General features: G+C 35.3%; 1 protein-coding gene across 5 annotated transcripts in view; it reads left to right on the plus strand.

The window, feature by feature from the left end:
- The window catches only part of PPP4R4 (protein phosphatase 4 regulatory subunit 4), a 126,355-nt gene that overhangs the window by 59,877 nt on the left and 40,333 nt on the right, over positions 1 to 26,145 (plus strand). For all 5 annotated transcript variants that reach the window (XM_021000261.2, XM_021000259.2, XM_021000260.2 and 2 more), the window contains 10 exons: positions 331 to 437; positions 1,178 to 1,285; positions 3,816 to 3,937; positions 11,869 to 11,991; positions 13,133 to 13,302; positions 13,580 to 13,699; positions 16,630 to 16,707; positions 17,406 to 17,489; positions 18,029 to 18,211; positions 20,033 to 20,138. In XM_021000261.2, coding sequence (XP_020855920.1) covers positions 331 to 437; positions 1,178 to 1,285; positions 3,816 to 3,937; positions 11,869 to 11,991; positions 13,133 to 13,302; positions 13,580 to 13,699; positions 16,630 to 16,707; positions 17,406 to 17,489; positions 18,029 to 18,211; positions 20,033 to 20,138 — 1,201 coding nt within the window. The remainder of the gene's footprint in view (positions 1 to 330; positions 438 to 1,177; positions 1,286 to 3,815; positions 3,938 to 11,868; positions 11,992 to 13,132; positions 13,303 to 13,579; positions 13,700 to 16,629; positions 16,708 to 17,405; positions 17,490 to 18,028; positions 18,212 to 20,032; positions 20,139 to 26,145) is intronic.

Consider the following 26,145-nt stretch of genomic DNA (forward strand, 5'->3'; position numbering starts at 1 on the left):
TTAATTTTAAATGTGCTAATTTCTATAGCTATGAAGACTCATCTTTTTTTAACCTTTTTATTAAAGTAACCAAAAGAAAATATTGAGTTTAATTACATAATTTATTAGATATAGTATCTACCTTATCAGGCAAGAACACAAGTACTTTTCTCTGTTATTTTCCAGTGTGCATTACAAGCTGAAATTTGGGATGTTAATTATTGTGGATCTGAAGGTGAAAAAGGAAAATATATAGAACATTTATCAAAACCATTGAAAAGAGCAGTTGAAATTAATTCCAAATATTTATAGCATTATGTGAATTTTCTTTCAATTTTATTTTCATTGTAGATTTTGAATCCACTTGTTTCCAAGGCACAGCTCTCCCAAACACTCCAGTCTCGTTTAGTTAGCTGTAAACTTTTAGGAAAATTGGCCAACAAATTTGAAGCCCATATGTGAGTATTTGTGTACGAGTTTTAGATGATCATTTTAATAGTTAAGTAATAAAAAATGTATATTGATTATCTCAAAAGAATATATTTTTGTTATTTTGTAATATGTAAAGATATGGATGTTTTCAATTTTACAGATTTACCGTGCATGATACATTTTTAAAATATACATTTTGTGTAATACATATCAGAGAAAAAACGTGTGACACACTTGTATTTAATTTTTTTCAGATATCATGGCCATTTAAAAATATTCTTTTTCTTATTGTAGTCTTTCTCCTTATAATTATGTTCCTAAAGATGAGATGGCGTCATTGTGGATTTTTAAAATTGGTAGATATGACATGAAGTAATTCTCCCATTATAAATCCTTTTCATATAACTCAGCTATACCATTCTGCACAATTTGTGCTTGTGAGAGGTTTTCAATATGTAATACAGCATTTTTTTAATTATGATATGGTCTGGAAAATGTAGACAGATCAACTGGAAGGAATAAGATGCTGGTATGATTATCTGGATGATGGAAATCATAATCTGACAACCTTGCTTCTTCAATTTTAGCTGCCATTTACAAAGTTAATCATTACAAAAATTAATTCCGGTTTGTGTGTTGTTCATAGGCAGGTGATACTATTCATATCTACTATTTAAATGATTTCATTTGTACAACTGTATGTGTTTTTTTGAACACCACTATGAAAAATATATATTTTCATCCACATGTTTGTTTTCCCCTTCAGCATTAAAAGAGAAATACTTCCTCTGGTGAAATCCCTCTGCCAAGATGTAGAATATGAAGTTCGATCTTGTATGTGTCGACAGTTAGACATCATAGCTCAGGGTATAGGGTAAGCATGCTTTTAAAATGTTCTTTTTTTCCTATCATTGTCTTACAACTATTTTCTGCCTCTGTACTACAAGAAATCATGCTATTGTAAGGACTCCTACTTGTGAAATAATGAGAATTGTTCTTTCCACCAGCCTATTGTATATGCTATTTTGAAAGCTAAAACAAAAAACCAGTCATTTAAAATGTATTGAGAATAGGATTTGAAATTAGTGACACATTATGATATTCTGTATCCTCACCACCTTTCCACATGGCTTTCTCAAAAATGGCCTCATTTAGTTAGTACTCCAAATAACCGAACCCAGAAAGGAATCATGGCCTATGACAGGTCATTATTATAACATAACTTTGGCATTTTCACCTGCTTTGCTGTTATGGTTAGAAATGGTTTAGTTTTAGGGACTTCACAATGACTCCTATTTTTTACATTTTCCTGTGAAACCCCTGTGAAACAGGCTTATGCTGTCTATCCTGGCATTCTCCTCCCTTTTTGTATAGGGGGCTTAAAGGGTATTAGCCTAGGACAGCTAATTCTCTTATCATTCAGAAAAATAGATCTAAACTAGTCTCTTCATCTCATACCTCACCTGCAACTGTAAAGAAAGAAGGGAAAAGTACACCTTGGAAACAAACTAAAAGAACTAATTCTGAAGAGATACTAAAAGCCAAAAGAGTCTTGGTGTTGTCAAAAGCCTTTCTTTAGTGCTTTCTTATGTAGTTAAGGACAGTAGGAGTGAAAGGCCATTTGCCTTTTTCCTCTATTTTCTTTTTGTTTCTGACCCAACTTGAAAGATTTCTTGACTAGGACAAATTTTGGGTGTTCTCTGTGATTCAGAGTGGATGTGGTATGGCCCTGTGTCATACCTGTAAGAGGGCCATGGTTAATTCCAGTATAGAATAATTACTTATGATACTCTATAGGGCAAAAAGGCCTTGTTTCTGGACCCTCTTTGGAGTAATCTGTCCCCTAGAACCACTCTTTCCAAGGGTCTCTAATGCAAACCTAGTGCTCATGGGATCATCATGAACCAAAATGAGCCCAACCGGACCCATACTCAGACCCCTCTGACTAACCAAATCTCCTACCTTATTAGTGGAATGGCTTGTTGCATCATCTGAATTTTCCTCCATATTATATTTTCGTCCCCTTCCATAAAGGGGTCAGCCATGTTCATTGTCCTTGACTTAATTCTCTTGAATTCTGTCCTGAATTTTTCAATTGCTTATTGAGAAACTGAAAAGCCTGAAAAGTAAAGTGATTTGTTCGAGGCCTTCTAGGTAATACATAGTAGAGCGAGGATTCAAACTCAGGTCTTCTCACTTCAAAGCCAGTGTTTTCCCCACTGTATTGTGCTACAGAGTACATGTCTACAAAATCTCTGTGAGACTGCTGTTTCCAAGTATGCTGTCATGTTTGTATCAAAATTCTCTACTCACTTTCCCTTATAACGCTTTACTCAAGTTTTAAAAAAATGGAAGGTTATTCCATAATTAAGAAACCTCTGCCAGGGAAGCTAGGTGGTGCAGTGGATAGAGCATTGGCCCTGAAGTCAGGAGGACCTGAGTTCAAATCCGGCCTCAGACCAAACACTTGACACGTACTAGCTGTGTGACCCTGGGCAAGTCACCTAACCCCAATTGCCTGAAAAAAGAAAAAAAAAACTACTGCCAATGTCTAATATGACTTGAAATATTCCTTCAAAATGCAATTGTTTGCCATCCTGTAAATGTAGTTTCACACCCTTGCTTTAGTTATAGCTTTAATTTTTCAGTGTATTCTGTACCTTTCACTGAATATCTTTGATTCTATCATTGGATTATATACAATTATGACTCATGCCATCTTATAAACAAGGAGCCTAGACATATCATAACCTTTCCTTTAACACTGTTCATATTGCACAAGATAGTCACAGCAACGACATTTGATGATGATGAATAAACAGAAGCCAAAATTAAGATGATGAATAAGAATCCCTTGTGCTTATAATTATCATTCCTAGTCTGAAACTATTTCTGTTGTGCATCAATCTGTTTTTTGGCCTCTGATATCATGTGTCATTCTTTTGACAGAAATTTTTTTCTAGTAACGTAATTTAGATTTTTGAGAATAATTTCTCCTCTGACATTTAGATATGGAAATTCTGTTTGGCACCTTCCATTTACAAGTTACTATAGTCAATCCAAATCTTTTTCTGGAGTTTTCTTATAATGAAAGAAATCCTCCAGTCTATAATAAAGTTCAATATATACTGTAGCTGTTAAGGTCTCTACAGATAACCATAGGCAATTGGAACTTATTTGTAAAAATCTGAATGCTTATTGAACTCTTTAGTTGATGTTATTTTTGATGTTTAATTGATGTGATCTTATTTTCTTCATTCAGTTGAAAGTTCTTGTACAAACCATATCTTAATATTTCTTTGTATCCTTTACAGTGTCTGACACAATGCTGCACACATAATTGGTGTTTAATAGATATTTGCTGGTGTGATTTCCACCCCCTAATTATTTTACTTGTTGTGCAGGACAGAACTAACCAAAAGCATCGTGCTTCCTGAGTTAATAGAGCTAGCTAGAGATGAGAGCAGCAGTGTACGGCTTGCAGCATTTGAAACTTTAGTTAATCTGCTTGAAATGTTTGATGCAGGTAAATTCTTTTGTTTGCACATATACATCGTTTCTGTGCATCTACATATATATATATATATATATATATATATATATATATATAATATATATATATATATATATATATATATATATATATATATATATATATATTTGTTTGTTTTTCCTTATATGATGTAAGTAATAACAAATTTGAACATTAGATTATTCTTAACTCTCCAAATGGGTAATACATCAATACTCCCTCATCTTATTTTGGTAATACATTATCCTTTCACAGCAGTCTTTCCAAGTGTTTCATGTGAGTCTCACAACAGTCCTGTGAAATAAATAGTACAAGTTTTATTATTCCTACTTTCAGGTGAGGATTCAGAGGCTCAAGTTAAGTAATTTACCAAAGGCCACACCTAGTAAGTGGTGGGAGTAGAACTAAAACCCAGACTTTTTAATTCCAAATCCAAAGGTCTTTCTACTACGCTGCATGCCCTTTATTTCCGTTGGCGTTGGTGGAACTTGTCATAGGTTAACTACTGTCATTCGTGTGTGTGTGTGTGTGTGTGTGTGTGTGTGTGTGTGTAGCACGCATGTACAAACATATAGTAAATATTTTATATGATCGGTGAAGAAGTTAAGTAGTTACTTGGATATGGAAATGCAAATAATTGTGATATATAGAAATGTAATGATTCATTGGTTGAAGCCAATGAAATAATGTTTAGGAAATTGAAAAATAATTGTTTTCAGTATAGTTCTGTTTTGACACTGCTTTCTGTGTCTTCATTTTAATTAGGCACATAGTAAGTTCCACTATTGTCACCTACATCATAAAACATATGACATGATGTCAAAGCATAATCTCACCTTGGAAGAGTAAAAAAAAGAAAGTGAGATGTGCTCATTTGCAGATTCCAGCGCAAACTAGTAAATGTACTGAAAACATGGAAGATTCAGCTTATGGAATTAAAAACCATGCTGCCTGTAGTTGTCAGCACTCTATCGTCTTGGCCATGTCTTGTCTTCAAAGGAAAAGCTTATGATTTTTGACTCGGGATTGCATCTGTTCATGAATAGTGGCACATTTTGTAAAGTTGTAGGTGTTGACAGCAGGATGCAGGACTTCACAGTGACTATCTGCCATTGTCAATGGCACTTGATGCCTGGGCTACTAGTCATCCTGTTGACAGCATTAACTCTTTACAGTATGCAAAGCTAAATTTGATAAAGCGTACAGGAATACTAGAAGAATATTATACTAGAAGGAAAAGTAGCTTTTCATTTCCACAGATGTACTTCAGGTGCTGCCATTTTATGCTTATAAATATTAAGCCAGTAGCTTTTTTTAAATTAAAAAAAGTCTAGGAGAAGAGAATTGATAGGCAGGTCAACATGGTAGATATCAGTAATAATGGGATAGTTCACTCTCGTGAGGTGGACTTTGTCGTGCTGAAAGCATTATGAAGTATCAGCTTCATTCTAGCTCTCAAAGAGACTTGAGGAATAGAAAGAGGATAAAGTAATAAATGCTGAATTTTAGAAGGCTTATTATTTCCAGTTCTTAATCTGTCCTCATTTACAATTACTTTTATTTGATTTTAGAGGCAGCTATGATGCAGTGGGTAAAGAGCTGACCCTGAAGCCAGAAAGACTTGGCTTCTGATGTCCTGCCTCTGACACTCACTAGCTGTGTACTCTAGGATCCCAGACACGTCACTTAACCTCTTAGTGTTCTAGGCCGCTCTGTAATAGTATAAGCTGCAGAGAAGGTGCTGACCTGTATCGTTAGAAGTAGTTTTCTCATCTGAGAGTCCCCCGTTTTAATAAAATCACAGGTCAACCCCTGTCTCTTCATTTGGTTGAATACTTTAATATTAGGGGTTGTTTTAGACACAATTGTAACTTAACTACATCTGTTCAGCTGCTTTACTGAATTTCAATAATATAAAAGTGAATTATATTTTAAAAATATGATTAATACCTGTCTAGAATTGAAGTACCCACTGGGATTGCCTTCCTGGCTTACCCTTACATATGTTTTTCCTGTTGATGCTTGACCTTTTTAATTGTCCTAGGAGCCAAATTTGGGGTAAGACTGAATTTTACAGAGTGAAAATATAGCTGCTATAGGATAGTGCATTGAAGTTAAGAATTTTATGTAAAAATTTTAGTTACATAGGAAGTTGCCTTGTTTTCCTTCTATTTTTAAAGTTCTCACTCAGCTTTGTGCCTAATTATTACAGTAATAGTAGGTTGCCTTGCTTTAGAGAAAATGATGGTCAGAACAGTCAAAGCAGCTCAGGTCAAAACAGCTTATTTTAGAGTAGTTAAAGAAACGTATTTCTCTGCTGGGAAACACCTGTTTTCTTCATTTGAATCCATATTTGATATATAGAAAATAACAGTTCATTTAAAATAATAAGTGGTTTTTCACTGTCTGTTAATAACTAATGCTTGACAACGTACTATTGCCTAGTAGCCTGTAATTAGCAGGAGGGCTGGCTGATAGTAATCAATATAAAACAAGTTAACTACTTTAGCTATGAATATACCTTGGATTTTGTGATTGTATTTTTCCTGTTTCATTTTGTTAAGTTAAACTTATTTTTTAACCTGATGGGGAAGATGGAGATTAAAGTTTCTTATGTTTTGCTTTACATTAAATGCTAAAATGACCAGCCCCAGAGTTGATTATTTTTACAAAATTGTGAAAAACATGAGACTTGTCTTCAGTATACCTCATCTTTTCTGTATCAGTCTTCTTCCAACTGCCACCTATGGAGCAGGCAGGCCAGCCTCTCTGAAGCAGCAAGTCACTGTGAGTGAGAGGCTGGAGGCTGCATGTTCCCCACCAGTCTAACCACTGCCATGGCCACTATTTTGATTGCCCCTCCCCTCAAACTAAGATAGAGGTAGTCTAGCACCCTGACCCAAGAACCTTGGGAATAACAGTCTCCCAAAGACCACTGGCCCTGCTACCACCCAAGGCTCCAGAGCCATCATTGAAGGGAGCAATCACCATGGAGAAAGGAGTATTTTCCTTGCCACTAATAATACTAACTGCCAAATCACTGCCCCTGTCAGGCAGGTATACCCAAGAGCCCCTCAGAGCAGCCCCCAGGTCCTGCTACCAAGTCAGGCCCCACAGCCATCATCCCAGGAAGCAAGTCCCATTGGAGATAGGGCCTGGCAACTATTTCTGAGGATGCCAGAGCTCCTGACTCCTCAGCAGCCACAGTTACTGAAGATTTAAAAAATAAAATTCTTGCTACCAAAGTCTTTGGCGCTATCAAATGGTTCAATATCAGAAATGGATATTATTATCAATATAAGTGACATTAAATTGTATGCAGTACCATCTAGTTTGCTAGTACACTAATAACCATGGGACCTTTTCATCTGACTTGCAATTGGAAATTCTGTGTGTGGTCTCCCTCATTAGAATGTGAGCTCTTTGAGAACAGGGACTGTCTTTTCTATTTGTATCCCAAACACTTAGCACAGTGCTTTGCACATATTGTTTAAAAATGCTTATTTATTTATTCATTCATTTACTTGTCTTTTCTTCCTTTCCATCCCCTTAGATATTCTGGATGTCCAAGTTCCCCTACTCTAATTATTCTCCATTATCAAAATATACCTGATCTATCTCGCATTCTGGTAATATTCCATTAGGTGATTGACTCCTGGTTTTAAAAAATTAATTGTCCCTAATGTCTGTACTGATCAATAGTATCGTAATAGAGTTTCCCTCTTAAATACCATCTGCATTTAGATCATAGCTTCTCAGACCCAAAGGAGTTTCAGACATTGTGGCAAGACCAGTAGGTATGGAAATTTGGGGAAACTTGTATATAATTAACTTTGTTTTAAGTGTATTCTTGAGTAAATCAAGGAAATATTTGACAACACTGAAAGTAAGAAAATAATGAAGATTAATTTAGTAAATATTAATTACTTAACTGCATGCAGAGGACTGTGTTCCCTCTGAGGAAGTTATAGAAGTTATGTATTACATGGTCACTGTCCTCATGTAGTTTATAATATAATAGATAATAAAAATAATAAAGGCAACCAACAGTAGAGGTCAAGAGAGAGAAATTTAGGGTAGTATTGTAGAGGGGATTGCTATTCATATGCAGGTTGAATTAGCTGACCTGTAAGGTTACTTTCAACTCTGAGATTCTGTGATGACATATAAAAGCACAGATTAACTGACTATATACGAGTATATCATTGAAAGATCTGAGTGATATAGTGCTCCGTAAGAGTTAGCAATATAGTGCATCAGTAACAATAACAATAATAACAATAACCCTGTCAGAGCCCAACCTGTCATCCATATCACAAGGTGGGAGCAACAGCAAAGTAAGGGAAAGGCAGCCAGACTGAGGAATATCAAGGACTGGTCTGGTTTTGGTAAAAGCCTGGCAGGAACCCCAAAATTCGGCTCTAGCTTACCACTGATTGGACTCACACACACATTGCCCACTCCGTGCCCTCCAACCAGTCATATTCAGCTGCTTCTCTAAATCTAAAAAATAATTAAGTTACTATGGGGATATAGGCTGATCCTATTTGAAACCATTCTGATGATCAGCTTGACCCAGAGGACAGCAGAGCACATGGCCCTACTCAGAGTTCTGGTATCACAAGAAGGCAAGATGCATTAGAACAAATCAGAAATACCAATATCCTCTCTGCTGCAAATGCTTTGTTGCAGATAGTGACCTCTAAATTAGGCAGACCACGAGTACACCTGAATTGGACTGAAGATTTCAAGGCTCCTGTCGCGTGCTGAAACAAAATCAGAAACAGATTTTTATCAGTGTTAGACAAAGACTTCGTACTTCTTGTCAGTTTATCCTCAGCTCTGTGTTATGTAGAATATATTGCACATAAGTGCAGTTCAGTGTTAAGAAATCACTTTGCCCCCATAGATGAAATAGAAATGAGTGAACTTGAGGAGTTACTCAAATCTGAAGAGAAAAAGCTGAAGAATTTGAAAACATTGAAAATATATACTTAAATTTCAGAATTGCTACCTGATTGATAATGGATGACAAAAGTGATGCTGAAGTCTCAAATGATTTTGAGAAAATGAACACTTGTGAAAAAGGAATTTCAAAAAGTTCTGAGTTTGATGACATGAATCCAACCAATAAACCACCTGTACCAAAGCAGAATAATTTTTTAAAAACTGATATATGCTATAGTCTCATCTATAGAATTATAGATTGAATTATAGGCTATAGATGCTATAATGATCTTCCTTGATATTTGACAGAGCATAAAAACATTTTAAGACCTGTGTGCAATAGTTCATGGTAAGGAGCATAAGAGAAAAACCGGAGATATCTAGGAATACTCCTAGGGATAGACATCATATATAATTATGTCAGAAGTAACTTGAGAAAACTGTTGAAGAGGAGGGTTAGTAGCAGGTTTGTCAAGAAGAAGAAAGGAGGATCTTTGACGCATTGTTTTTAAATTCACAAAAGAGAACTGAAGTAAAATGAGAAGGAAATGCGAACAGGATGGCTTTGAAAGTTAAATGCTGAATTATATTCTTTTTTTTTTTGGATAGGCAACGGGGTTAAGTGATTTGCCCAGGGCACAGCTAGTAAGTGTTATGTGTCTGAGATCCGATTTGAACTCAGGTCCTCCTGACTCTAGGGCCAATGCTTTATTCACTGCACCACCTAGCTGCCCCTAACTGAATTATATTCTTAAAAGGAAAGCAAGCTGTTTTAATAGAGATTTGTGGTTTCATGTGAAATGATCCTTTTCTGTTTTATTTTGTTAATGGAAATTATAATTTTATTTCATGTTTTTAAGTTCAGAATTTTTCAAATTAAAAAAGAAAAACTTCGGAAGACTTGAGGGAAGGCATTAGACATTGGAAAATTATGTCAATACTTAGCTAGCAATATTTAGCAGAAAACTTAAGCAATATATCACCCTGTTAAAGGCAAAGAAAAGAGAATGTAAAATGGAATACAGACTACAATAGTAAATCAGAAATTCCTTATACTCTTTAATAAATAGTTAAAAAGAAAAACTGAAAAGGTTGACGTTTTGAAAGCAACGCAAAGAATGAAACAAACAACTCAACATCAGTTCAAAACTGCTGCAGAGCCTTGAAAAGCAAAGAAAGGAGAGGAGAAGGAGATTCTCCCTTGCTCCTCTTTCCCTTTCCCCAAAGGAGGAGGATGTGGACAATTTCTGGTTGTTTATGTGGTTGGAAGAAGTTGAGTCAAAGGTAAAACAGAAAGCTTGTGTATTATTAGCATGATTAATGACAGAACATTTATGTCAGGAAGGTAACTGAAACTCTTCTTTGCAAAACTAGAAAGCAGCAGGTGTAGATAAGATCCATGCTTCTTGGATCAAATGCTTCACAGTGGTGTACAAATGACTTAGAAAAGTACTTTACCAACTTCCTCTGTGATACAAGCCTGATCTCATCTCTCTTAACATAAGACATTACATATTGATTACCCAAAGATGAGAATATCAGTGACCCCTCCAAATATGCCAGTTTGTTTATGTATTTTATGTACCAAGCATTCACATCTTATATTACTCAAAAAATTTAATAACATTTTGAAAAAAATTGTATTGTGTCAGGTGCAAAAAAAAAAATGTGCTAAAAACCCCAAGAACAATTCCTTATTGATTTGGTGATTACTGAGACACTTGTATTGCCTTTATTATTGCAAGCATTTATGTCAATTCTAACTTATAATGTCTCATACTGTAAATATACAAAATAGATGCAAGTGTAGTAAGAACAATGGAGTTTTTGATACCCATATGGAAAACTGTTCTCCGTGAAGTGTCTCAAAAGTATTTAAAACAGACCTTAAACTGAACTAAGACTTCTATGACACTCTGGATTGAAAACATGCAACCAATACCATAGTGTCAAGAATTACTGATATAAAATGTGTCCTCTTCAGGGAGATATCATGATTCTGTCTAGCCTGAAATCCAGCTTCATTACTCTTGAATGTAACTTTGAAATAAAAGAGATGTATCAAAACATCATTATGATCAGTTGATGTCCATGGATGGCATCAAATTATTTAGCTCCACTGAAAAAAATATTAAACAGCTACTTTTAACTCATAGAAACTTTCATCAATGATAACAAGATGTCGTTTGACTTTGGTAAGTGTAAATTTTTATTGTATATAAAGGAAGACTAATATTAAACTTACGTTAAAGACTTAAAGTTTTGATCTTGAATCCAGAAGTCATATTGAATCAATGGATGCATGTAATACTTATGAATACCTAGACCTTCTCTAGGCAAGACATATCAAGGAGAAAGCAGATTGGAGATATATGTGTCTAAGCTGAAAAGAGTACTGCTCAGTCCTGGAGTCAATGCATAGTTTAGATAAGATGCATTTAAAACATATTGTCTAATGGGGGTTTTATGCAAATAACTAGAATACAAAATAATACATGATAAGACACATAGAGAACAAAACATTATTTATAACCCAAGGAGAGAAAGTTCTTTAGCAAATGGAAAAATCCAGTAAGGCTGCATGGAAAATATGACATTTACTCAATTATATTTTTTCATGAATTTATATATTTTCTTTCCCAAAAGATCATAAGGTCATGGAGGATAGGGAAATGTCTTATATGTCTCTATAGCCCCTCAGATTTTTTTCAAAAAAATAGGTATTTTTATTATTGTAATTTATAGTTGTAAAATCTCCTGTTTGGATTGTCTTTGAAATGGAGCATCATTGCATATCTGCAGTGGTTGAAGTTAATTGTACCTAGAAGTAGAGAGTATATAAATTTTGAAAATTCTTCTGACTTCTGGGATGATAAAATAATGTGTTTGCTTCATGGATCTTGTACTTATATATATTTTCAACATGTATGAAATAAGTAATCCTATTTAAAGCATTTATTTTGTTTCTTTTTTTCCAGATGACAGAAGTCAAACTATACTTCCTTTAGTAAAATCATTTTGCGAAAAATCTTTCAAAGCAGATGAAACGATTCTTCTTTCTTTATCTTTACATTTAGGGAAACTATGCCACGGATTGTATGGTATGATGACATAATCACAAGAATTTTAAAGTAGAATAAAGTTTTACTTTTTTCTCATGTCTTCTCCATTTAGACATTGTATTTAGGATTGTTAGTCTGTAATTTCCCCTTCCATTACCCCACACCTTCCCTGACCTTATTAGAATAATAGCAGGATACCAATTTGTCCCAAGATGTTTTCCATCTGAACTCCATCTAATGAGAAAAGCAAGACTAAGAATAATGGCCCACATTTACATAGTACTTTACAATTTGAAGCATTTTGTATGTATCATCTTATTTGATTCTCCCAACAACCCTGTGAGGTAGGAAGGATGGGTTTTTGTATCCCTGTTTTATAAGATTATTATTTCACCTTGCTGACCCTAATCTATAAAACAGGGATACTAAAATGCACAGCTTCTAAAGTATGTAGCAAAGTGAAGACTTGTACCTAGGCCTCAGGACTTCAAGTACCCTGCTTTTTCTTGCTGAACCCCACTGCTTCTCTTGTAACATGGACGTTGGATGATAGTATTATGTCCATCAACTATGGAAATAAAAGATGGAGGAATTAGGAGAGACTGCTCTTTAAAGTGATTTTATTGTTTAATGAATTTGGCTTTGATACACTTCAGTCTGTCTTTAAACAAAGCTTGATGATATGCATTTATTTTTTGCTTAAGTTGTTGGAATATTTTTATATAGTATCATAGCAATATTTAAGTTCCTTAAGGTCAAGTACTGTCTTGCTTGTATTTGTATCCAGAGTTAAGTATAATGCTTGGCAGAGTAAGTGCTCAATCTCTCTCTCTTTGCCTCTCTCCCTCCCCTCATCCTTCCAATGCTCCCTTCCTCTCTCTCCCTCTCCCAGATTATAGGATTAGTACTACTAATATTGGTATTTTATTAGTTATCTTTTTATTCTATGTGATATAACAATTATAGACATATTTTCTATCATTAAGGGGCTTGTGCCCCTTACATGATCTTTTAGGTCTCTTTAGTGACTAATTTTTTTAGCATGCGAATTTTTCTATTTAACTTTTTACAACCACTACTTTAATTATTTTATTATAAATTTGTTTTGTGTTCTGATTTTTTTTTTACTTTTTCTCATTTTTAATTAAAAAGTTAAACAGTATTCCTGTTTTTGTTTCAGGAATTTTGACTCCAGATCAGCACTTGAGATTCTTGGAGTTTTATAAGAAACTCTGCACATTGGGTTTACAACAGGAAAATGGGCATAATGATAATCAGGTTCCACCCCCAAATCAAGAGCAGGAAAAGAGATATGCGTCAGTGAGAAAGAACTGTGCTTACAACTTTCCAGTAAGTTATTTATTTCCCATCCAAAAGAAATATACACTTTAATGACTGCTACAAAAAAATCTATACATATACTATTAAAAAACTTATTGCCATAGTTTACATGTTACCCTTGGCTTTCTCTGAGTATACAGAAAAAAAAAATTCTCTATTGTTGCTCTCTTACTATAATTCTAAACAAGTGATGGCTGTGTAGATATCATTTCCAACTAAAAACCATTATAACTAAGTTTACATTAAGTTTTGATATGCCCCGTCCCTTTTTACTGTTTTCCAACAGGCCATGATTGTTTTTGTGGATCCTAAGAACTTTCATATGGAACTTTATTCTACATTCTTCTGCCTTTGTCATGATCCTGAAGTGCCAGTCAGACACACTATTGCTATTTGCTTCTATGAAGTAAGTCTAAGGATTTCCCATAATTTTACCTTGATGCAGATCGTACACAGATTAATACCTGATTTTATGAGAATTGTGCTTTTTGCCTTATTTTTATTTTGAATCCTGATCTGTGATTTCATTGGCACAAGCTCCTTTGTAAAATCTCTCCAGAAATGCAAAAAGGCATCAGACTTTACCTTATTGTGTTCAAGAGTTGCCAGAGGTCCAGGGTTAAAATGACTTCCCTGTCTTCTGACAACTTCTGTAGCCGAGGCAGGATTTGAAGCCAGGTCCTCCTTACTCCGAGCCTGACCACTTATACACTTCCCCATACTCCTTTCCCAAGGTGTATCTTAAACTAGCGTGTCTAGGCTACTTTCTATACTTCTTTCATGTTCAATTCCTAAATACTGGACCAAGTGGCTCATTATTGTATCTTTATTTTGAGTATGCTCATACAGTATCTGTTAATATCAGTTTTTGTTGTTGTTGTTTTTTTACTAGACCTATAATTACGTCATTGTAGGGAGCCCCTGGTAAGGATCCTCCTCTTCCAAGGCAGATCATTACCTTCTCTTCAGCATTCATTATTCATTATTCATTCAGCATTCAGTATTAATGAGTTGCCAAGGGCACTGAACTTCTGGAAATCATTACAACCAGGATGTACCGGAAGTGGGACTTGATCCCAAGTCTTCCTACCTCTAAGGCCAGTGGCCTATCCACCTCACCTGCAGCCTTCTGCTAATATATTAAGAGGACTTGTGATTTCATTGGTAAATGGAACTCCCAAATGAGGAAGCTTCCTCTCCTGAGGCAGGTTGGCTCTGTCTGCAATTCCTATTCCCAGAGCACTGAGAGGATCAGGGACTTTGTGAGCTCACACGGACAGTATGTGTCAAAGGCAGGATGTGAACCCAGGTCCTCCTGACTTCAAGGCCAGTTAGTCTTCACACTATACAACACTGCAGTTTTGTGCTTCACTTCTTGCGAATACCAGTAAAAATGTGTGATTTAAACACATCACGTGCAATATAATATATCCATAAATTATAGATTCTGGGCTAGCCAAACTGAGAACAAATATAAAGTTGAGATGAACATCATTTAATTTTTTAATTTAATTAATTTAAACGAACTGGATTATATTAGGGTGAATCTGTCTAATTTGTTGAAAATTGTGGTTCTGAAGGTTTTTACTCTTGTAGTTTATCTCTTCATTTAAAAATATTGAGTAGGTATTTGTTTTACATTTTTATTATTACACTTATATTGTTATCTTATATTACTTTAAATTATCATTAATGTTAATTTTTTTGAGTTTACAGTCTTTTGGTATGTCTTAGTTTCTTACTATAAGATAAGACTATATATAACAGTTTATATATTTTGTCCTGTGAGTTGGCTACCATGAAATCTCTTGTTATCGGAATATTGAAATTGTTAAATCTCTTCCCTTTTCATTTGTATTGGCCAAAACATTCTGCATTTTAAAATTATGAGGGGCAGTATAATGTACATTTTAACCAAACTAGACAACTAGGCATAACTTGAAGTAGGCATTGCATCTCCGTCATCTGCATATATGCAGGCTATTATCCATGCCTAGAATGTAGGCCTTTCTTTTCAGTACCTCTTAGAATCCTTGTCTCCTTTCAAGACTTAGCTTAGATAGCATCTCCTCTGTGAAGTTATCAATTGTTAGTCCTTTCCCTCCTCTAATTATCTTATATTATTATTTGTATACATGTTGTATCTTTCCCAAGTATAATGAAAGTTCCTAGATTTCAGGGATTTTTGTTTTTGTCCTTGGTTTTGTCCTTTTGTACTGATGTCCAGTTACTATCAGTGCCTTATATATAGTGCCTTTTGTATTGATGTCCAGTAACTAGCAGTGCCTTATATTAAGCAGTGGTTAATAAATGTTTTTTTGAATTAAGTTGTTGAGGAGAAATACCATGTCTATGTCTTATATACTAATTGGGGATCAGAATGAATGAGTATAGGTCTTAAATGGAGTGGATATCAGTAAACTTACCTACTGCAAACTTTGAGACCAATCTGACTTCAAAAAAGGAAGGCTGTTCTATTTACCAGTAGAATATAGAACTTGTTAAGTCTAAACTGTCCCCTTTCACACTGATCAAAATCTTTTGGGTGGGGCTTAGAGTTTTCCCGCTTTAGGGCTGCTGTAGGCCTTATCATCTTTTGGAACAGTTCTAATTGGGTCTGTAATGCACAACAGTATGTGATAAATTCCCAGAGTTGTGCAATGTACTATAATTCAGAGAAGGATGGAGATTATTTCTAGATAAATGCCCTAAGAGTGATATAGAGTGCTATAGTATATTCAGATGAGGAGGAAATCACATCTAGCTTGAGTAGTTAAGAAAGACTTCAGGAAATACAAGCTGTTTGGGAGTAGAATAAATAGCCTTTCTAACCAATCACTTGTTGCTGTAGCTAATGCCAGAGAACACTGAGGAATTTACTCAGTGTTATTGTCATTTTGATACACTATAGAGAAAGTATTACAGAGCAACCTAGGACCCTAAAGTGACTTTGAGACTCAAGTGTGAGACTCCCAATGCCTTATTAGCATCAGTTGGCTGTATCTGCATGTTCATACTTCCTCCACCTCCAATTTTCCTACCATATACTGACAATATATAGTGACAGTATATTCTGATCTAATGAGTGGATTAAAATGTTTTCTCAGTGCTCAGGATTGTAGGTTAAACTTTAAGACGATCATGTTGCAGTTATGTCTGCAAAATTAATCACCCAATTTCCATTATAGAAAACTTACTTTTGTGACTAAAAACACACTTCTATATTAATTGTTAAAATATCATTTAGCATAGATAATAGAGAGTGATATAATTATTTTTATGTGATTATAAGCTTTGTGTTTCCTGCAGTCTAAAATTTTTCTTTATTGATAACAGGTTTCTAAGCTTCTTAGTTCTGGAGTATATTTAATATATAAAGAACTAATTGCACTATTACAGGATGAATCACTGGAGGTAATTTATATTTTTTTGTTTTGCTTCTTTATGTTAAATCAAAATATTCTGTTCCCTGGGTGGTATACAGATTCTTTCAGGCTACTAACCCAAATCTTGACAATCAGTGAATAGTCCCAGAAGTCTTCTTGGTCTCTGTAGGGAAAGGAAAGTGAGAGGAAGATGCAAATGCCTTTGGTGATTTCATTTTTAGGCTCTTTTTAATTAAACTTTATTTTTCTAAATGACTACTGGTCTACAAAGGTTTTATGACTCAATTTATCAATACTTGACATTGAGACTTTTACCCAAATGAGAAAGACTGACAAGTTTGGGGTGACTGTGAGCATGTTTGGCAAGATGGAATATCACAGTTCCAAATTTTGGAATTTTAGTGTTTAATCCAATTAGGAATGGGCTTTAAATTAAAAAGAAATGCTTGCTAAGCACAGATATTAATTTATCTTCACAATAGCCTCATAAGAGGAGTTACACTTTTCATACCCTTTTCACAGTTCAGTTAGCCAAAGCAGAGAAGTCAAGTGATGTTTGTGCAGCCTCACAAGAAGGTGGCAAAGTTAAAAACAGAATCCAAGAATTTTGGTTAGTAAACAACATTGTTTCTGTGTAGGGAATGGGCTGTTAAAATAGTTGGTTGAATTAGGTAGAAAAATATTAATATGAGAGTATTGTTATAATTCCATTATGTCTCTTAAAAGGTCTTAGATGCACTTGTAGATCATCTTCCAGAAACTCTAGAACTTTTGACTACTGGTGGTGAAAGCAGTGTTCAAGAAAGCAAGGTAATTAATTAGTCTTTAACTGATATAAGTTTCTGAATATTCTGATTTTCCTCATTATTGAAGTGTAATTGAATACCTGTTGAATTGAATTCTTAGTTATTATTCTTGAAATCTGTGTCCATAGAATTCCATCTTTCCATCTTTTTGAATAATTCTTTAAGAACTGGAATGGTGAGACTGACAGCTTTATATTTAGAAGGTGATACTTGCTGATACAATTTATAGTGAGATCTCTCATAGTAATTAAAACTTATTGTCATTAAGGTGTGTTGTTATTGAGATGGATTTACAAAGGAAAGTAGAGTGAAAACTTTATTTAATAACTTGGGATCCACGTTCTTTAAGTTGTGATTTACTCTAGGATCTGGCTCTGGACAAATAGATGATTATTCTTTGGTAACTAGGTTTTCTTCTAAAGTTTGAAGTGAGCAAAATTAATGGTTTGGGTTTTTTTACTTGATGCAGTTGTGCACTGACTGACTTTTTTGAACAATGCAGTTGACATATCACCATAAATCTGTGGATCTCTTTTCTTTCAGTTATTGGCTGTACCTGACTTGATTCCAGCTCTGACAGCAGCAGAACAGCGAGCAGCAGGCTCCTTAAAATGGAGAACTCACGAAAAGATACTGCAAAAATATGCCTGCTTGCCTCATATCATATCAAGTGATCAGATTTATTATCGATTTTTACACAGAATGTTCACAATCATGATAACAAATGTGAGCCCTGTGATCATTTTCTTTATCTTTTTTCACTCTTATTTTGAAACTTTCAAAGTTGTTGGCACAATCAAAATCATGTGCAGCTCAGTTCTCTTTGAGCTCAGATTGAAATAACCTTCTCATGCCCCAGATGTCCTCGATCCTATTTTATTACCTAAATTTCTCTGTGCTTCTTCACTATCTTCTCCCCCATTCAGTTAGACATATGCTTTTGCTGGAGGAAAGAATAAAAACTTGAAACACGCTTTTAAGCTACTGTCATGTGTTTGGCCTAAATCTCTGGTGGAGTTGTCCAGGAGTCAGCTGCAGCTACTAACCTGATGATCTTAGTTAGCAACAGTGTCTTTTGCAATGGTGTTTTAGAGTTATACGGCTTGAGGAAAATATCCTCATCTCAGTCATGCCTCCTCCTCTGAGGTGTCCTTTCTGCTTCTTCATCCTGGACCGTCTGTTTCTAGTCGTTCTTTTTTTTACAATGCCACAAAACTAGCTGCAAAATATATAATGCTTATGCTAAAAATTCTAGTCCATCTCCTAAGGAGAACCTTATTATTAGGTTCAAAGGTGGATGTAACAGGGTCTTTTATTCTATTCCTCTTCCTCCAGGATAGATTGGATACAAAGGTAGAGCTGCCTACCCTTTTCATTTCATACTGTATGTAGAACTTAAGTTGTTTAAGTTTGTACATGTAGTTAGTTTATTTAACTTTTAACTCTGTTTTATTACACATGGTGAAATAAAAGAGAGACAAAGATGAAGATTATTATTTTTATTCTAGTTTAAAGTGTTTTAAAAACCTAATAGCATTTTCATCAATATGTATTTTCTAAATTTGCTTTTCTAAACCATGGTGAATATCCTCCTCTTGCCTTCAATAAGTTTAAAACAACATATGGAACAGAATATAACAGAATGGAACTGACTTGTGCAAAATGAAAGTGGGTGGAAGTATTTAGTGACAGGTGGTACTGCCTTAGTAAAGTAAAAATTGAGTCCTTTTGAGAGGTTATGCATGTTATGCATGACTGAAGCTTTTATAATGAACTGTTGTGTTATTTAAATTGGGAGATTGGCCTTAGGGGTCATGATTATATTTTTCAAATAATAAAATAAGAATTTTAAACAGTTGCTTTGTGAAACTTAACAGATAATTTTACGATACTAATTTATAGTTGTTTTGTATTTCATCTTATGATACCAGTACCCTTTTAAATTCTTTAGGCAACTTCAACTTTGTAAATGTAACAGAGTTTTTCCCAGGTGACTTTAATTGTTGAATACCTTACCAACAAGTAAAATAGATTTTTAAAAAATTTTACCACTAGCAATTTTGCATTTGTAATTATGTGAAACTACTTGAAGTGTTCTGTACAGTAACTCTGTCAGAAGATATAAATCTTCATTGGTTTGGAAAGATTTACACTTTTTATTTTAATCATGTTTTTTGAAAAACACTCCACCAGGAATTATGAGAGTTGGATAATTATTCCAATTCTACCACCTTAGTAACCATGATGAGTTTACTTAACTGGCTAGATTTTAATTTCCTCATCTGAAAAATAGAGAGATTAGAGTAGATGAATGAAGTACCTGAAAGCTAATATTCCATAAATGTGAAATATTGCCAGTTCACTTTAGGCTTAGTTTCCTGGGTTATGATAATAATCTCTGATTCACCGAAGGCTCTATGGAGGGAGGTCAAGAGGCATATTTGTGACTTGGATCAGCTGCTGAGGATGACTAGTTGATAAGTTCAGATTCTCTGTGTACTGATTAATATTAGACTTGTGTCTACTTCCTTTCCTTGTTTCTTAAAGAATGTCTTACCAGTACAAAAGGCAGCATCTCGAACTCTTTGCATTTTCCTACGGTATAATCGTAAACAAGAACAGAGACATGAGATCATTCAGAAACTAATCGAACGTAAGTTGTCATTCTCTTTTTTTTGTTTGTTTAACAACAAGGTAAGATACCTTATGCTATGTTAAGATACAATTTAAATATAGAGATCACTAAATTAATTATGTAGGGGTCCTTATATTTGTGTGCATTTATTGCATATAATGTGCTTGTTTAATGTATTGAATATCATAAGTGTAGCTGAGGACTGAAGCTGGCCAGTGTCCACCCTAGCAGGGGATAACAATTTACTAAATCGTGAATAATCTTTCTCCTTACACTGCAGATATAAAAGCTTGTTTTTGTTATCCCAAGATCCAAAAAAGTATTGGCTTCTCATTGTAAGATTTAAGACCTGTAAAATTCCAGCAAATGTCATTTGTTAATGGCTGCTGTTATCAAGACACAACCTCTTAGCCAAAGAAAAACTTAACTTTTAGAACTGAAGTGTACATAATTGTAAGTCATAAATTGGTTAATAATCCTTTCTAGTTTCATCTAACAAAGTTGGGGGGATGAGGTGGTTTTAGTTTACTAAAATTTTTAGCCCAGTTTCAGTGTTTACCTTCTGACATCGCTATGTAGTGCAATGGATAAGTTCAGATGTGACGCTTACTAGCTGTATGACCCTGGGCAAGTCACTTAACTTCTGTTTGCCTTAGTTTCTTCAGCTATAAAATGGGGATGACAGCATCTACCTCGAAAGATTGTTGTGAAAATCAAATGAGATGAGATTTGTAAAGCACTTAGCACAGTGCCTTGCACATAGTACACACTGTGTAAATGCTTTCTCCCTTCCTCATCTAAATTAAGACTTCTCCATTAGAATTGTTATTATATGAACTAAGACAGACATGTTTTTTAAACTATTTTTTTTGGTCTAGACCTGTAAGGTCATTGGTATAGAGAATTCTTGGTGAGGAAACCGTACGCCATTTAGATTAGCAACTGATCTACAATTTATATTCTTAAGGAATTTCCTGGGTTAAGTGAATTGCCCAGAATCACACAGCTAGTATGTCACAGGCAAGTCTTGAACCCATGTCTTCCTGACTTGGAGGCCAGCTCTCTGTTACTCATAGTTTGTCTTTTTAAATGTCATATGAAGATTAAATATACTTAAGAAGGACATGTTTTAATATTCTAAGGACTATGACCAAGTCAGAATCTGTTAATTAAATAGTTATAACCATACTGATGTTTTCAGGCCTTCTCTCTCCATTGCTGAATCATTATCCTTTTCCTATCCTGGGCCACCTTTTTTTTTATTTATCTTTTTTTTTGGGGGGGGGGGTGAGGCAATTGGGGTTAAGTGACTTGCCCAAAATCACACAGCTAGTGAGTTCTAATGTGTCTGAGGCAGGATTTGAACTCAGGTCCTCCTGACTCCAGGGCTGATGCTCTATCCACTGCGCCATCTAGCTGCCCATGGGCCATCTTCTCCTCTCTCTATATATTGTGTCTCTTGCTGATTTCATCAATTTCCAAAGGGCTCAATTATTGTCTTTACACAAATGGCTCTTAAATATGTATATTGAACCCTAATCTGTGTTCTGAATTATAATCCTTCATTTTCAGCTGCATGATGGATATCTCCACCTTTATGTCCCATCAGTATTTCAAACTCAGCATGTCCAAAATTGAATTCATTTTCTTCAGCCCTACATCTATCCTTCCTCCAGACTTCATTTTTTTTCTTTTGGAGGTACCATTATCCTTCCAGTCAGCCAGACAACTTCAGAATCATACTGGTCTCTCTCTTTCCCCTTTGCTTCTGTATCCAGTTAATTGCCAAGTCTCTTCTACCACCACCACATCTCACTTGCGTCCATCCCCTTCCCTTCACTTACAAGGCTGCTGCCATAGTTCATCTTGCTTGAGTTATTGCAGTAGCCTCCTAATTGGCCTTCCTGTTTTTAGTGTCTCTCCCTCTCCAATCTGTCATCTCCAAAGCTGCCAGACATTCCTAAAATGCAGACCTGATCATGCTACTCCACACTCTCAAATCTGAAATGACTCTCTGTTGCCTTGAGGATAAACAGCTTCTCAGTCTGACATTGAAAACTCTTGGACCATGTTAATATCAAAAAAGAGACTGGGAGAGCGTCAATAACTACCAGCCTAGGCTAGTTGGTGGGTTCTGTCCCTCATGCCTAGAGTGCACTCCCTGCTCCCCTCTGCCTCCTGGCTTCCTTTCAGTACCAACTACAATTCCATCTTGGACCGGAAGCCTTCGTTCTTGATGTCTAGTATCCCTCTCAATGATTTCCTGCTCGCCCTCTATATGCGCTTGCTTGTTGTCTTCCCAATTAGATTGTGAGACCCTTGAATACAGGGACTGCTTTTACTTCTTTATGTGCTTACAGACTTTAGTGCAGTGCCTGGTGTAGAGCAGGTGCTTAATAAATGCTTACTGACTGACTGAGTGCAAAATATATGCAGAAGATGGAAGCAAAGGAAGCTACCAGAGGATGAATGTAAGTGCTTAACACAGTGCTGCAAAAGGAACAAATTTTGTCTCAGTTTTCAAGAAGAGAAGAGAAGAGAGAGTCTTCAAGGTATAGAGCACTGATTTTGACACCAACTTCTGGAAAAAAATTAGAATCATCTCATTCAAGAGATGATTAATGAGCATTTAGAAAGGGAAGCGATATTACCAAAAAAAAAAAACAAACAACCCAAACCCAAAATCTGGCATGGCTTCATCAAGAACAGGTCATGCAAGATTAATATTATCTCCTTTTTCATAAGGTTATTAATAGATCAGGAAAATACAACAATTATAGTTGTCAGAACTCAAAGCCTGTTTTGAAGTGGAAGTTATAGAGACAGATATGTATAATAGGTGGAATTCATAGAGACAGATCTAGACTTGATGTCAGTAAAACTTTACTACCAGTTAGAGCTGTCCAAAAATGGAATGGACTACTTTAATAGGTTCCCTTTAATTGGGGTCTTCAGTCAGAGATTCAATGACCACTTGTCAAGTTTGTTACTGAGAGGATTCCTTTTGTGCATGGGTTTGACTAAATAGTTGCTGAGACTGCTTCTACCTCTAAATTCTCTGATGCTATCCCCTGTCCTTCAAATGTGCTCCTTTCTTACCTCTTCCTTTCAGAGTCTATATCTTCATGCCTCCAGGTACAGCTTTAGAAATACCTTCTACTCAAAGCCTTTTCTTTTTTCCTTAGTTATCAGTGCTGTCTTCTCAAAATATTATGTTTTGATGTGTATGTGTGCATGCTGTGCTCACTTAGTAGAATGTAAGCTCCTTGAGTTCAGCTACTATATCTAGCATCAAAACACTTTGCCTTGTACATAGTAGGTACTTGATAAATGTTCAATAAATTGAATTCAGTATAGTATGAAACCAGAAAACAAAAGGAAGTTGCAGAAATGGAATGATGCCCCACATATTTACCTTGGAAAAAGGTAAATAAAGGAATTTGTGGAGTTGATTTCCTAGTGCATCCAAAAGAAAGAAGAAACATTATTTCAGTTATAGTTGATCATCTCACCTTCCGTGCTCTTACACAAAAAAGAACACCATAAAGATACTGTATTTGTTGCAGTGCTGTAAAATTATATGGCAAACCTGACAAGATCCTTCAAACCAAATTACATATACATTGACACTTAATGATGTCAACATTCAGGTAGGCACGAGGGAAAATAGCATGGAGTTAGTCCATCAGTACTGTATAACTTTGACAGGCATTAGTAATGAAGCTTAGCTCGGCATTGAATCAGAGAAGAGAATAAGCTATATTGCATTTGGGAAACATGCTTCACTTTTATTGTCCAAAAAAGTTTCCCGACAAAAAAATCCATCTTTTTAACATAATAATCCGGTGATGTTTTATGCCTGAAAATCATGGGACATCGCCTTCTGAAAAAAATCAAAATTCTTGTTGATACAAAAGGTAATGAAAAGATACCTCGTAAGTGTGGATAGGCTGCAGCAAGTTGCCTGTGGTGATTCGTATACAAGAAGTAGCAAAAAAAATCGTCCAAAATGTTGTCTCTGATATGTATACATTCATTCATATGGGCATTTTTTTTTCCTTTGAGTTTTGGGGGTTTTTTGGTCATCTGATCTTTCAACGTCACATTTACGTACAATGAGACATTGCATTATTCAAAGAGGGAAAGGCACAAACAAATGAGAATACATACAGAAGAGTGTGGTCTGTATGATGAAAAGATTGTAAACTCTGCTAGGTGAGGATAAGTTGTAAGAAGTAGAGATATTTATCCTGAAAAGAAGATGGGAAGTGAGGGGAGGGAAGAGGAGGCATGATAACAGTCTCAAGGTATTTGAATGAGTATCCTGTGGATGAGTGATTAGATTTGTTCTTGGCCTTGGAAAACAGAATTTGTTGGGAGGCATATTTAGGTTCAGTTTAAGGAAAAAATTCATACTAGAACTGTCCAGAAAGTGTAATAAACTGCCATAGGAGGAGGTGAGGGCCTCCTCTTACTGAAGATCTCCCAACGGAGACTGGATGATGACTCTTTAATGACATTTTAGAGGGAATTCTTAACAAGTATAGTTGGCCTAGTCGGCTTCTGAGGGCCTTTCTATGCTTTTGATTCTGTAATTCATTTCTGTTTAGAAAACTTTCTGGCAGAAAGATCACTATTCAGCAGAACAATTGGTAAATACTATCTTTTGGTTTGAATCCATTAATTCCACCTTGCCTGATAGAAAAGTAGGTGGCTGCTCACACCTGAGAGCAAGGATCAATAAATGTTAAGCTGCACTGGTCCCATGGAATTTTTATTTTTTATTTTTTTAAATTTTTTTTCCCCATGGAATTTTTAAAGACCAAAGAGGATAGATAGCCTGTATCAGATTGGGTGTATTCCAAATGGAGGACTTATGGAAGAGGATGGGTAAGAATTGCACAGAATTAGAATATCTGGGTATCTAGTCTTTTTTCCCATTGGTAATAATTTTAAAGGGGAATAATTTTTATGCCTGATTCAAAGAGAACTCATAAGTGGCTATAATTCAAAATAGAATAAAATTGAATTTTAAAAACTGACTATAGTTCTGAATTAATTCACATGAATTATAACAAAATATTCAGGTTGTTCACCTAACAGGTTATTGGTAGAGTAGGCAGGGTTAGGAAACTGGCCCTTTTGATGTATCACCATTTTGGGGTTTTCTTGATAAATAAAATAAATAAAAATAAAAATAAATAAAAAAATACTGCAGTGATTTGCTATTTCCTTCTCCAGCTCATTTGACAGATGAGGAAACTGAGGCCAACAGGATTAAGTGACTTGTCTAGGGTCACACAGTTTATAAGTGTCAGAGGCCAGATTTGAACTTAGGAAGATGAGTCTTACTGACTCCAGGCCCAGCACTCTATCCACTGTGACAGCTAGATTCAGTTGTGACCCTCCCGGTGAATCTCCACACGACTTAGAAGGGTTGCAGGTAGACCCAAAGCCAAAACATCAACCTGTGAGTGCAGGGCACGTAGAGGAAGAGAGGGCCAATATCAGTGAGGTCACAGATCCATTGAAATACTTAAGTATAACTGTGGCAATGGAAGAGACTAACCTCAGAAATGCAACAGAATCAGGTCTGAGAACTAGGAGGAGCTTAGAGATGACCTAACCCCTGTATTTATGGATAAGGAAATGGAAGCTCACAAAGTTTAAATGCTTTACTTGTATATATTATTACTTAATAGCAGAGCTGGAACTAAAATTTGTCTTCTTGACTCAGTCTGTCCTTTCTACTATGCCTAATTATAAATTTGCTTATTGTTTTTCCTCACTTAAAACACAAACCAACATCCATTCTTCAGATTTAAAATATACATTGAATACTCTGTTGTCCAAAATGGGAAGGAAAAAAGATTTTTAATTCACCAAATATTGTGGATAATAGAACCTTAGTGCAGTAGTGGAAAACGTGCTTTCTTTGGAGTCAAAGGCCCTGGCTTCAAATATTGCCTCTGTCACCCCTCATGTGTGACCTTGGACGACAAGTGACTTAACATCACTGAACCTC

The sequence above is a fragment of the Phascolarctos cinereus genome, unplaced genomic scaffold, assembly GCF_003287225.1.
Source record: "Phascolarctos cinereus isolate Bilbo 61053 unplaced genomic scaffold, phaCin_HiC Scaffold_3;HRSCAF=262, whole genome shotgun sequence".
In the NCBI taxonomy this organism is placed as follows: domain Eukaryota; kingdom Metazoa; phylum Chordata; class Mammalia; order Diprotodontia; family Phascolarctidae; genus Phascolarctos; species Phascolarctos cinereus.